The following is a 14,064-nucleotide window of genomic DNA, read 5'->3' as shown; positions in this document are numbered from 1 at the left end:
AGCTAAAAGATAAGTAATTTATCGAGATAGAATAGAATCTACTGGAAATATGGTACATAAAATATTTTTTATATTCCCTTTTCTTTTTCAAGCTATGATCATAACCTATGTATTTCGCTTCAGCTTGAAAATTCAGCTAAATTAAGTAAAGACTATCCATTTTATTTGCATATTTTAGTAGGTTTTTTCTCTCTAATATATTTATCTATATATATCTCTATACATTTCTATTTATCTCAGTCTATACAAAAAAATGACATAAAATGATATAAAAACATACAATTTACTACGACAGATTGTTAGGTTAGTAGCTGTCACTTGATGCCACGCTATTGATCAGCTGATTCAACATTAGAATTTTCGATGGAAAGCTGGATGGAACTTAATATCAAATCTGTTATTGATAACATTGTCTTTCACCTGACTGGCGACAAATATAAAAATTCTTCAATAATCAAAATAAATAATGAAAATTTGTGCGCAAATGGAGAATTATATTTTTTGTGTAACTTTAAAGCGTGGAAGAGTATCTCAACGTGCACCAAGAATTGCACAAGTATTTTGCAACACTTCATTCACATACACGGTATGACAAGAGATGATATAGATGCAGAGGTGACAGAGGAGGTAAATAAATATTTCAAACATTGATTGTTTATATTAAAACTAACCTAATTTAAATGGACCTAAAAATATATTCGTTTTAATTGCATTTTTTATATACTTTGTACATTTGAATATTATATACTTTGTACTTGTATATTGTATAAAAAAAAATTATATATATATATATATATATATATATATATGTGTGTGTGTGTGTGTGTGTGTGTGTGTGTATATTTATGTTCAAAACATATAAAGAGAAAATAGAACAATGCAAAAAATAAAATGAATGTATTAAAATGAATAAACTTGATCTTTTTTTCTATTGTATATGAAATGTTACATTAAAGTTTGTCAAACACTCTTACATGACATAAACATATAATAATCGAATATTATGTCTACTATGATTATAAAATCTAAATTTCAGCAGATCTTCAAACAATTAATACTGAAGAGTAGCAGCTGGCCAATAAGAATACAACAATGCATGTTGCAAAGAGAAAGAGTCTGTTTATTCTTAAATCGAGAAGATATTATTACAAAGAGTATAAGAATGGTTGTCGAACATGGGATGATGTTTGGAAAAACTCAATCAACTGGTAAAACATTTAATTTGAGGTATCAGCCTGATATACAATCAGATCTTACTTCTCACAGACTGCGTCTAATAAAAAATATTGCTGCAAAGGCATTAAGTCTACATGGATATACATTATCTACTGAGGAAGATTGTGCTAACAAATATATGTTCACTAGCAAATCAGAAGGATCAGTTGATAAGGGATATGAGAAATATGTATGTGGTGTTGTAAAAAATTGCCATACAAATTCGAAAGAAATATGTCTCACATGGGAGCAATATGTAAAATGTAAAATGAATCAACTGGCAGAATTAAATGAACATAAGCTTCTTGAGAGCAAAATAAATAATACAAAGAAAGATTTCTTTTTGCACAATTTGGCTAATGCCATTATCACTTTTGAATTAATGGCTGTGAAACCTAGTCGATCAGTTGTTATAGGAAATAATAATTTTCAAGATAATAAAAGCAGCACAAATAACAGAGGTTATATATCTTCAATATTAACAAATTATTAATTTTTTAATAAACTAAATTTTTAAATTAATTCTAATAAAAAAGTTTTTAATCTTTCTTAAATCTTAAATTTGTTTAATTATCAAGCTATATTTTGTATTTGAATTTCTGTGATCATAAAAAACATTTAGCAATAATTATTTTAAAACAGTAATCTATAATTTTATTTAGCAAATATTTATGACAACAAATAAGAACTTTTGTATATTAAAAGTAAATATTGTATGTAAATGTTGTAGGTGCTGCATTTGTGTTGTACAACACTGCCAGAATAGCAACAATTATAATGAAGTACAAAGAGAAAGTATCGTGTGGCAATTATCCCAGTCTACCAAATATCGAAAATGTAGATTTCTCACAACTACATGAAGAAGTACAAAGAACATTTTTAGTTTATTTCATATTTTTACAATTTTTTAATAATAATAATTCAAAAATTTTCTATTTGTATAATCTTAGTTTGACTTTCATCTTAAAGATTTTTTGTCATAAATTTATTAATTTCTTAATCATTTAAGAGCTTTGTTGATTTTAAAGAGGAAACATTTTATTTTTTTGCAGGATGAATGGGAGCTCATATATAATTTTATCTTTGGATATCCACAAATGATAAATGATTGTTTAAAGTGCGAGACGAATTTTTGTATTTATCCACAAGTATTATGCCTATTTTTATCACGATTATGTCAAAAGTTCAGTATCTACTATCGAAGAATCAGAATTTTAACGGTAAGAGAAAAAGCTGAAAGTATGATATTTACTTAGTTATTAAGCTGTATATTTTATGCTTTTTATTCTTAGATATGCCAGATTATATTTTAAATCTTATTTCTTTTTTCTTCAAATTATATTTCATAAATTGCAGGAAGGAGGTGATCATTTGATTTCCAAAATGTTTGCAAGATTGTATATGTTACACTCATTGCAAATTGTACTCGAGAATGCATTAGACATTTTGGGCATCACACCAGTATCGCGAATGTGATATAAAATCGCGAAAAGAAAGATCTAAATAATCTTTATTTAAAAAATAAAAATTTAATAAGATTTTTATAAAATGATAATAAAATATAGTTTGACAATTATATTCATGGACAGATTCTTCTCTTTTATATTGCTATAAAATTTTATTTAAAAAATATTTTAAAGATTATTTAAAAGTTGTTATATTCCATTAGATTTTTTTATATAATATTACATATATATATATATATATATATATATATATATATAATATTTAATTGTTTTAATATTTCCACTCTATCTCAAGATTTTAATTTTCAACTACATACTTTAAATATTTTTTAAATCATAGTACTTCTATCTCTTTACTCTTTTTTTTTATTTTGAGAAATTTCAAAAATATTTCTTTCTCAGCTGTTCAGCTCTATCTTATAAAGTAAAATTGCTTGAGCAAGAAAAGATCAACCAAAAATTATATATATCTAATGCAAACATCGATTTTCCTCAGTCATCAATTATATACAATTTTGATTTCTTTTATAATTTTAAGCAAAGACACTATAACATTTCAATCCTCTCTCGATCTAAATTTACATACGCGAAGAGGGAATCGGGTCCGTTCGGCTTCGCTCGCCTCCGTTCAGCTGCGCTCGTTATCGCTCAGCCCACTGGAAGAGGACGACAACGGCGACGCTGGGCGGCCAGCTGTTTGTTTTGTTTTCGGGCATGAGATTCACGTGACAGCCGGCGGGTGTTGGTGGCGGCACGCGACGTTCACCGCGACGGTTGTTACAGCGGCGGCGATTGGCCGCCGTGGCGCGCTTGCCGCCGCGCACAGCCAATCGCTGCGGCCGTAAGCGCGCGCACCGCCGCGAAGAGCGCTGCTGCCGCCGAAGAGAGCGTTTGACATCGATAAATGCGTGCGAGTGCTCGCGAAGCGCGGAGGTGTCAGGCTGTCGCTCGCTCGCTCGTCCGCTCGTTCGTTCATACGTTCCGAATCGTTCGTGAATCGTCGTTACCGTTATCGTTCGAGTCGTCGCGCATCACGATCGCCGTTTTCGCCGTCGTGGCCGCCGCTCATTCGCTCCACTCGCGTTCGGCATTGTTCGTTGTCCGATCAGCCCGCTCCCACCCCGCCGCCGCCGAGCGCCCCTCCGCCCCCGTGGGAAACCTAGCGCGAGAGAGCTAGCGCTGGGCAGAGTTGATCGTCCACGCAACAAAGTGAACAGGCACTCTTGTCAGTCTCTCTCTCTTGTTCTCTTTTTATTTTTCTCTCGCTCTCTCTCTTTTTATATACATATATATCTTTGTATCCGACTCTCCCTTTTCTTTTTTCGCTTATCTTCGCACACTCCTTTATCACCGTGGCCTGTGCCAAATGTCATCGAGCGGATGTCAGCGTATATATACGTATGTATACGTACGTAAATATACGCAGGGGCGTGAATGTATATTTGTATACGTACATACGTGACGTATATAATGTGTGCATGTACGCTGCCGCGTATGTGTGTATGCATGTATGTGTCATCAAGTAGAGAGACGTATGCATACGGGGCGCCCTGTATGCGCGACGAGGGGATCTCAGCTGGCGCATTCTAGTGGACGTTCGGGTAGAAAGTGCTGTTGCGCGGAGGCAGGTCGCCTGCCGCCTCTCTTTGTTTGCGAGTTATCAGCTGGCGTGTTGCTAGCGCCTCGTAATATAACAATCTCGATCCGCGCAGCAGCAGCAGCAGCAACTGGCTTCGACGAATCCAAATTGTCAGAGAATTCTTTGTTCGAAAATAACGCGCGAAAGAAAGTTTTATTCAAAATCGCCCATAGATAGTGTTGTTTGAGGCTCCCTCCCGTCCTTCCTCGCCCCCTTTCTCGCTTCCTATTGCATATATTCATCGCATTCAATCGTTATGACAGATGGCTTTTCGGTTAACTTTTAAAGTAGCGGATTTTTATATGAATAGAAATCTTGGCGCTCTCTCTCTCTTCTCGCGATATTAAATAGAATCAATTTCTTATAATATTGTCGTGCGAGGTAAAAATCAATTTCAAGTTTGTATCAAAGAATGTGTTATAAATATTCAACGCGGTGAGAAAGCGAGATATCCGGTAATGTATACTAAACATAAATGTCTTTATTTTTTCTTCGATATTCCTTGAATCAATGCGCGCGCGACAGTTTGCTGAAATTCACACACGCGTTCATAATTGAATAACTTGAGAAGTTATTTTTAACAATAAGAAAAATGAAGGAACTAGACAAAATGTCTAAACTCAAAATTACGAGACATAAAGTTCAAATTATTCACCTGGATAAAAAGAGAGATTTATTCTTTTCTTCTTCCTTGCTTTCTTCCCTTTTCTTGATTATCTCGTTTTATATCAGACTTCTATGCTTTCATTTTTTACCTATGCCCTTTTCTTTTTCAGGCAAATGTATACCTTTTTTTTAATGTACAAAATATAACAAACAGAATTTCTTGTAAATAATTTTTATGTTATGATTATTTTGCTTAATTGCACCTTTTTAAAAGACTATTAACATTCGTTGTATAGCTCTTAGTACATCCATGTTATGTAAAATACGGAAAATTAATAAATTTTCTTTAGTTCTGTCTTAATTTTCTATTTATGATCATATACAGATAGTATATCTTTTATCTCATAATACGTTTTTCTCTCTAGTACAAAACACGTTGCGTGATTATTTTTATCTGAAATGGTTTCTTTTTCCATTTATAATTGTTTGAATAATATGTAACTAATGAATATTAAACATACGAAAAAAGTTTACAAAAGGATACTGACACAAATAGGACAAGTATGTAATTCATATTGTCTACACTACAACTATAAAATTTCTTTTTAATTTTTAATTCACGAATTATAGCCTATAATTTTTTTCTTAAAAAATAGAAAGCACATATCAAATAATTTTACTAGGAATATGAGTTTATGAAATATTCCAGGGTATTTTTTTTATTTTTTAGAGACATAATAGTGATGATAGACAAAAATAATCATATAATATTTAATAATTACATATTTAATAATTTATAAAATAATTTATAAAATAAATATTACATAATTAAACACATTAACAAATTATTGTTAAACATTAAAGATAGATTTTTAATAAAAAATTTTTTAAAGATGAATTAATTTTTTTACTATACTTTATTTTTATTTTAACATGTGTTCTTTAGTATCCCTAACAAGAGAATATATCATAAATTATACATTTCTTTTAAACTTACGTGTATATACCACATTTATACATATACATATATATAGTATATTAAAATATTTGCTCTGTATCTCTCTTGTGTAAAGTCACGCGGTCAAGCTTTTTTTCTTAAATTCTAATAAGATCGTAAATGTGCGATAAAGGAGAAAAAATTTTCGTGCGTCTTCCGTATGTTTTTAACTCGTAGGGAATTTCATTTCGAAGCGTATAATAAATTTTGCTTTATCGCAACTTGCTATATTTATCCGTTTATTTCCATCTCTCTCGCTCTCGCTCTGTTTCCGTTTTACTCGCTGTTTATTTTTCTCGCGTTACGCGACCGCGCGTAGGCGTATTCTCTCCTTCGTCCCATCCCGCTTTCTTCTTCCGTCTTCTCGCTCTTTCACTCGTCGTACGATGCTCGCGCTCTGCGTGCATCGTGTATGTGTGCGCGCGTGTGTGTATCACGTTACACGTGTGTGCGCATGTGTGCGGACGCGCGCACGCGCTTGTGTTTACTTGTGCGTATGCGCCGTTCGCGATTGGCTTCTCTCGGCGATTCGAAGCGCAGTTACCTCACGCGGTACTTTGTGGAAGCATTGTGTTGTCGGAGTCGTATACGCGTAATCGCGTTCGCGAGAAGAGAGTGCCGAGTACGATAGACGATGATGATAATTGGTTTTCTCTTGTGTGATCTCTAGTGTAATCGCGGTAAATGTGGTGATACACACGGTGTGGAAGGAGCAGCGGAGAGAGCAAGAGGGGAGAGAAGATACCGTGTGGACCAGGAGGAAGGATAAAACGATTGGGACAATCACGATTGAAAAGGAAACACATCGAGGAACGCGTGGCTTCGTGTTTGGTGATCCGACGATTATTACTACGACCCTATTGTTGATACGACGCTGGGGACGCTCGAAGGGCAGGAGAATTTCACGTGTCGCGCGAAGACGTTCGTCGCTGGCGACATTGTTGACAGTCGGTGATTGACGTTTAACGATCGAAGCAATCAAGCATCCAAGTGGACAAGTTCGTTAATATTGGAATTTCGTGGGAGCGAGTTTTATCAACCGGAGTGAGATTCGACGACCGAGAGGACTCCTGAGGGATCCTCGTTGATTCTTATCGCGCTCGCGACAGGGGAATCGCTGTCCGAGGCTCGGTCGAGAGCAGCAAGCGCGGAGGAAGCTTTTTGCGTATCGGTTCTCGCCGCCGTCGCCGTCGCCGTCGTCGCCGCCGCCGTTGCCGTCCGCGGATCGTGCACGTTCCTCGCTCGGTGCGCGTCGTCATCGTCGTCGCTGGTCGCGCGCGGTGCGCGCAGTTACGTGGCCGAAGGTAACCGAAGCGCGGCGGAATCGCCCGAGGCGGCGCGGCACGGCACGGCGGCCGAAGACATCACGATTACGTATCTCGCGGCCCTCCCCCTTCATTCTCGCCTAGGCGCCCGTCGTACGCGCACGTGCGCGCGCGCGCGGGTGTGTGTGCGTGTGAGTGTACTGCTGCGCGAGTGCGTGCGCCGCCGCCGCCGCGTCCCGTCGCGTGTGTCCCATCGGCTGTGCTCCGGAGCGTGCGGCAGGAGGAGAGGAAGAAAGAGTGAGCGTGAACGGAAGCCGCCAGGATTACGCCAAACCGAGGAAATATGAGCATTGCTGCCCTACTGCAGGCCGCCGAGTACATTGAACGAAGGGAAAGAGGTGAGTGTTCCTCGCGCTTATTCTTTCTCTCTCTCTCGCACGCATATTCTCTCTCTCTCTCTCTCTCTCTCTCTCTCTCTCTCTCTCTCTCTCTTTCGTATCTGATTTAATTTAAATTTCATACGTTTTCCGCTTATCGCGATGTCGACATCTTGGTGATTATAATCGATCGTATCACGCGGGTGAATGTTCAATGTAATGTATGAGAGTTTTTGTACAAGGTGTGCGATGTTATAATTAAATTCCGGTTAAGTTATTAAATCGTGTAAATGTAAAGCAAAGGAAAATTAAAAGTTATTCCACGCGTGTAACTTAATTTTATCGTGACAGGTTTAACTCTCTCACTCTTTAGAAATGTTTAATTACATAAAGTAACGCATTTTTGTAATATAATATTTTTAATATAGCTTTGACGTGTATGTGGTATTTTGTTTACTTAAAGTTGTTATCTGGAATCAACACGTCGGATATTGTTTTATTTCATTAAAAGTTTAAGCATGCTGTTAAAAAAGTTCGAAAAATAAAATTTTGAAATTATCGGTTTTGTTTTTGTTATTAATTCCGATGTGTGTCTGCTTTAAACGTTTTTTTCGCATAACAGTAATTAATCGAATCGCCTATGAAAGTTTATGGTCAAATTCAGCCTCGATCTCTTAAAAAAATACATAGCGTATATTATATATAATTCGAATCTTTCAAATAAATTCTCTTCTTGAGGACGCTTCTATTTGGAATGTATCCCTTTAACGAGAAGTTTGATTTAAAAATACGCTTCATCTCGCCACCGCTATCTTTGTTTTCGTAGTGGATCGTACGCGGCGCGATGATCTCATTTTATCACTCCACTTATAATGCTGCTGCGTCGCACTTAGAGCCGCGTGCATGCGAGGACGCACGTCGTTTTCCGCGCGCGTGCGCACGCGTGTCCCCTCGTGCGTAGTACGACGTTAGATTTCCGAAAGAGCGATCGAATGTTGTCGTTCGCATACGAATTTCGCAAGTTCCAATTTTATGTAACGCTCTTGTGCAAAATAAACGTCGTTTGTGATAATCGAATGTTGTACTATATCGATCGAATTAAAGTAACGCGTAATTTTTTAAACAAGGCATAAAGTCCGCTCGATCTTCTGTAAAATGTCAGATTTTTTAAATATCGTAAATTTGCAGAAACGTACAAATCGGAAAAAAAATATATACCTTATACATAAAAATATATAAATTACTTTATGATCGTGAAATTAAACATGTTTACTTTATAATGAATGCCGAAGAATTATGTATCTAATTTTAATTAAAATGAACCACGAATATTTTTATTGAAATTTTGATGAATTCGCATTTGAATGAAAGTAAAACTGATGTAAATTTAAGAAAGTACGATCCCCAAAGTTTTGTCTCAATTTACCTGTGACCTTTTTATTTATGGAAATTTATTCTAAAGTCTCTATCTATTTTCATCTGATTTCAAGTATCTATCCGTATCTTAATTTAAAGTCAAGCTCTATTTATACAAATATATTCCAATGTATTTATTTTTCAACATCAATTTGATACATTTGCTTACTCCAATTTAATTCTATATCTGTAAAAGTGTAAACATTACACGTGACACTCGAGCAATATGAGCCTAACTCGAAAATACATATTTATTGAATTGAAATAATTGAATGTTTATTTGTTTGAAAAATCACAAAACGAGGCACGATCGTACCTCGATCGGACGTGACTCTTCTGGTATAGTCTAAAACGTGACTTAATATCGGTGCATTCGCGTCTTCACTCGCTCCATAACAAGCTTAACGAGCTTCGAAAGTTTCAACTCTCTCATGAGAGTCACGTTGCGATTTTTCTTATAACGAAATAAGTGCATTGTTTTTGAAGATAAAATTTTATTAGAATAAATTCGTACGATATTAAACATTTTGAAGCTGAAGAGATGACATTTAAAAAAAGACGAGTAATTTTCATATCTCCATTTATTAAGCTTCGCTTATTTTGATTACGTAAAGCTTAGGATATTAATTTTAGAATACTGTATGTAATTTTATATTCTATTTATCGATTTTATCGCTTTATAATTACAGAAGCTGAACATGGCTATGCTTCAACGATGCCAATACCCGATGATATGCGGACGGTTACAAAGAGGCCAAAGACAAAGAAGTCCCAAGGCAGCAGGTTTGTTTGCACAGATATCTTTTTAGAAATGACATTTAGAAATTTATTCAAATTTTATAAGTCGAAATTATTATTTCAATTTTTCCATATGTTAAATTTTGCAACATTAATGATTTTTTTTCCTATTTTCTCACATTAATATAAATTTTTCAAGTACATTTTATATATGAATTGTTTCTACAATGTCATATCTAATTTTCAAACTGTAGAGAAAAATTTTATACAAATATTTCAATTTCATAATGCATTTTCACAATCTTACTGTAACTCGAAAAATTTTATTAAATCGTACTTTTCGAAATCCGGCATCTCATATACAACTCAAAATATTTTCATTTGGCGCAATTAATCGTTTATAATTTATAATAAAATTCAACTACACTATTACATTTATAGCAATAGTGTAGTACACATTCCTATTACACTATTGCTATAAATGCTATTATTATTCCAATTTCAAATTATTTAGCTGCATTTGTAATACGTTTTATCTGATAAATAATCGTCTTTTCGATTTTATATCATGTTTATGTTGTATCAACTAGTCTCGACATTATTATCGTTCAATTTCTGGTCTTATCATAAATCATGTTTTTGAAAGACGAAGATGAAGAGAAAGATGTAACGAACGTGTTTTCTTTTATTTCTTTCAGGACGACTCATAACGAATTGGAGAAAAATAGGTGAGTGTTTTACAAATAAATTAGTAAATGTTTTACTAACAATATATAAGTTGATTAACATATAATTATAACTTATAACTTGTATGAGTTATAATAATTTCATATTTTTTCAATCTTGTACTTCATCCACTCCCACACATTGTGAAAAATAATTTAAATTTAAAAATTTAAATTTGTAACAAAAATGTTTCTTTTTTGTTATCTCAATGAAGCTCGATAAACTCGATGATCTCGATAAACTAATTGATAACATATTAACCGTAAAATACATTTATAAATATCTTTTCTTGTCGGAAGCTACAAATAAATTTAAATATTTGTCAAAGATAAATGATTTAATATATATTAATAATTGATATATTATAATAAATGTTGAAGGAGAGGGACTTCTCATTTGTCCTATAAATTAAATTTATGCAGCGTAAATATATATTTATAAATTCATAATTTATGGAAACCTGTTAGATCAGTATTGGAATGTATTGAAGATATATATATATATATATATATATATATATATATATATATCAAATTATAAATATAAGATTATAAATTATCAGAGAAAAATAATTTAGAGTATTAGAAAAATATTGAAATAAAATCAGAATTTATCAGATATTTAAAATACAATAATATTGTAATATTGTTACATTAATTTTTTTAAAATAAAAAAATGAAATATGTTAGTAGAGATCAATACATTTTGCATTGAAGGGAGATAAAGTAGAGAGGTAGAAAAATAATTGCTGAATATTGGATTTTTAACGTAGCGTTATAATTCGGAGCCGAAAAATGTGAAAACATGCGTAACTACGTTATAAATTAATACAAGGTGTAACAGAGCAAGCGGGTTTTCATATTGGTCGTTTCTGTGTCACGCTACCCCTTGTGTAACTTCTTTTGCTCCCCTTATCCATCTCCCCATCACGATCACTATTCGCACATGGGCTGCTTGGGTATAAAAAAAATCGATAGTTCGCCTGCGACCATCTCGCTTTCTCTTTTATTCTCCAGAGCACTTCTTCTATCCCCTTTTTCTCTCTCTCTTTCTCTCTATACATCGCTGACTAGCGAGAATTTTGACCTTTTTTCCTCCAAATATTTATAGTTTATTTTTCAACACAACATCGAAACAATTTAAAAAATTATCGAAATACGGACGTGTGAGTATAACATGAATATAGATTAATTGCATATTAACTTTTCTTATTTATTTTGCTTATGTTAATATGATGTTTTATGTGTAATTTATATTTCGAACTATTCTTACAATGTAAATTATATTCGATTTTACAGTGATTAATAATATTATATAGAATTACTTTCAATATTTCCATAAATTTGTGGTAAATTTTTTTAAAAATTGAAAGGAGAAAAAAACTGAGATTTTATAGAAAAACGTGATGATATACAATATTAAATATTACTAAATTATTTGTTTTCTTCTAAAGGCATTATATAAAATTGCAGTTCTTTTTTTGAGAATTTAATATTTTTTATATAATAATTTTACTGAAAAATAATAAGTTATAAAAAAATATTTGGAGGCAAGCTGATATTTTTTTAAATTTGTTGTTTATAAAAATTTAGAATTAGCTGTTTATAAAAATTTAGAATCATTTGTTTTTCTTTTTTAAAAAATTAAATTTTTTAATTTATGTTGTTTACATATCTATATTAATAAGTAAATAATGCGCAAGAATGTATTATGTCTGACAGATGTGAAAAACATAGAAGCCGATGACACACTGTTCTAAATTTGGCACATGTTGTGTGGTGGAAATAAATTTACGGCGAATTTTGCACGCGCGCGCGCGAAGTTACTCATATCACACATTAAAATTACGATTAAAATTGAATTATGATGGATTATATTTATGATAGCTATAAAGATACATTTGATATCTTCTTTTGCATTTTATATTCTTTTTTTACATTTTTCTTAGTAGTTTATATTTGTTTAGAAAATTCTACGTTAATTCTACGTTATTATATACGAATTTCTTTTATTTATTGTTTGCCTAATCTTTCTAATTATTGCTTTTAATTAAAAGTCAGCGGTTTATTGATTGAAGATCAGAAAAATACAGTATGAAATTACATATCACTTATACATAACACATTTAAAAGATAAAGAGAATCGAAGAATTTTAGGCTTAAAAGGATTAAAATAATTACATACTTATCGAATTTGTATTTATTACGTTATTAAATACAAAAATTTATTAATTTTATTTGAAATCAACTAAAAATTGGATTAGAGATCTTAAAAAAGTAGGATTTTGTTATTCATCAGTACTATCGATTAACAAGCAAAAGTGATAGCGAATCGTTTAATCGCACGTTATTTATGTAAATCATTATGCAAAATCGTGAGCTTTTCCCGAATATAGGGAGGAGCTATCATCATAGGTCAGCCGGAAACGAAAGCTCAACAAACGGTTACGCGAACGCGAGTGAAAATGGCGTTCGCGAACAGCGCCTGAGGACAGATTCCTGGCCCATTTGAAATGCATTGAATTTTTAAGTGCCATCCTTTGTGCCGCTGCCGCGAGATAGCCAACTTCCGGTTCGGTTCCTCGCTTTTTGGCCTTCCGTTGATTTTTCATAATTTTAACTCAAATCTTTCCCGGTTCACTTCAAATTTAACGCTTTTATGTTTTTAGTGTACTTTTAATTAATTAAATTAATTAATATGTAATAACTCAAATTGAGAAATTTTTATATTTAATAACACGTAAAAAATAAATTCGATAAATTTATGCAATTATAAAAAACTAGCAATAAAAAATTATAAGGCATCCAATTCTATCGATTTTTAATATAATTATTAATTAAATTATGTAACTAAAACAGTTAAAATTAATAGTCAATTTACTATAAATTAACGTTTATAGGTTTTACACATTTCATTTTTAACATTTCGCTTCTTATTTTCGAGATTTTTTGATTACTAATCAAAAATTATTATGATTAAAAATGAAAGCAAATCAAAATTATATCAATTCGAGAGTTATATCAATTCCAAAATAAGCAATAAATCTGTATTTTATTTTACATAATGGAATATAACAGAAGAAAGCATGAATTAAAAACGTCAACGTACGGATCAATTTAAAGAAATTCTATTATATCGACTTTTCAAATTATTGGACAGCAAAAGTTTAATAGACATTGTTTGTATTATTTATTTACTAGCATCAAAATGTTCCAAGAATTAAGAAAGAAATAATTGAAAAAATTTAATTAACGAATCTACGAATATTAATTAGTTTTTAAATCATAAATAAATAATCTCGTGTTTTTGAGGGTAAAAAAAATTGTTAGGTAGAAATGAAGCTGAAATTAACGAGACGATGTAAAAGAGATACAAGATTTTAAAAGCAGAGTTAATTTAAATAATCAAAATTGATATGCGTGCGCGGAACGTGCGTTATATTCTTCTCGAGATGTACAGGGCAGAATGCAGGCTGACTTTGGGGTCAAGGACGACTCGGCGGAGCGTGCACCCTGTGGCACCTCCTTTCATTCTGTAATGTTGGGGAGATGTGCCCGATGTTGTTTAGAGCATCGACCGACCTTGGTTAAAACCGTCTCTATATTTGATCGTTGCATAT

At 32.8% G+C, this 14,064-nt stretch overlaps 2 protein-coding genes across 4 annotated transcripts in view; both read left to right on the top strand.

The window, feature by feature from the left end:
* The first annotated feature begins 86 nt into the window (after positions 1 to 86).
* Positions 87 to 2,718, top strand: LOC105250378 (DALR anticodon-binding domain-containing protein 3). Of its 3 annotated transcripts, none has more exons than XM_020027284.2 (6): positions 87 to 177; positions 296 to 627; positions 1,040 to 1,676; positions 1,946 to 2,079; positions 2,268 to 2,435; positions 2,572 to 2,718. In XM_020027284.2, exons 2-6 carry the CDS (start codon positions 364 to 366, stop codon positions 2,689 to 2,691), a joined length of 1,323 nt encoding a protein of 440 aa, XP_019882843.1. In that variant the 5' UTR covers positions 87 to 177; positions 296 to 363; the 3' UTR covers positions 2,692 to 2,718. The 3 variants fall into 3 exon arrangements, with proteins under 3 accessions (XP_019882843.1, XP_025264216.1, XP_019882842.1); XM_025408431.1 differs by having other exon boundaries at positions 89 to 177; positions 1,037 to 1,676; XM_020027283.2 differs by lacking the exon at positions 87 to 177 and having other exon boundaries at positions 292 to 627; positions 1,037 to 1,676.
* An 859-nt stretch (positions 2,719 to 3,577) lies between these two features.
* LOC105250377 (max dimerization protein 1) overlaps positions 3,578 to 14,064 on the top strand; it is a 34,644-nt gene continuing 24,157 nt past the window's right edge. The window contains exons 1-4 of the mRNA XM_011256424.3: positions 3,578 to 3,906; positions 6,594 to 7,586; positions 9,671 to 9,764; positions 10,418 to 10,447. Of these exons, the coding sequence (XP_011254726.1) occupies positions 7,532 to 7,586; positions 9,671 to 9,764; positions 10,418 to 10,447 (179 nt within the window). The 5' untranslated portion in view covers positions 3,578 to 3,906; positions 6,594 to 7,531. The remainder of the gene's footprint in view (positions 3,907 to 6,593; positions 7,587 to 9,670; positions 9,765 to 10,417; positions 10,448 to 14,064) is intronic.

This window comes from Camponotus floridanus, unplaced genomic scaffold (assembly GCF_003227725.1).
Source record: "Camponotus floridanus strain SB8 unplaced genomic scaffold, Cflo_v7.5 scaffold1, whole genome shotgun sequence".
Classification (NCBI taxonomy): domain Eukaryota; kingdom Metazoa; phylum Arthropoda; class Insecta; order Hymenoptera; family Formicidae; genus Camponotus; species Camponotus floridanus.
Note: the sequence above shows the minus strand (reverse complement) of the source record. Positions and strands in the feature narration are given on the sequence as shown.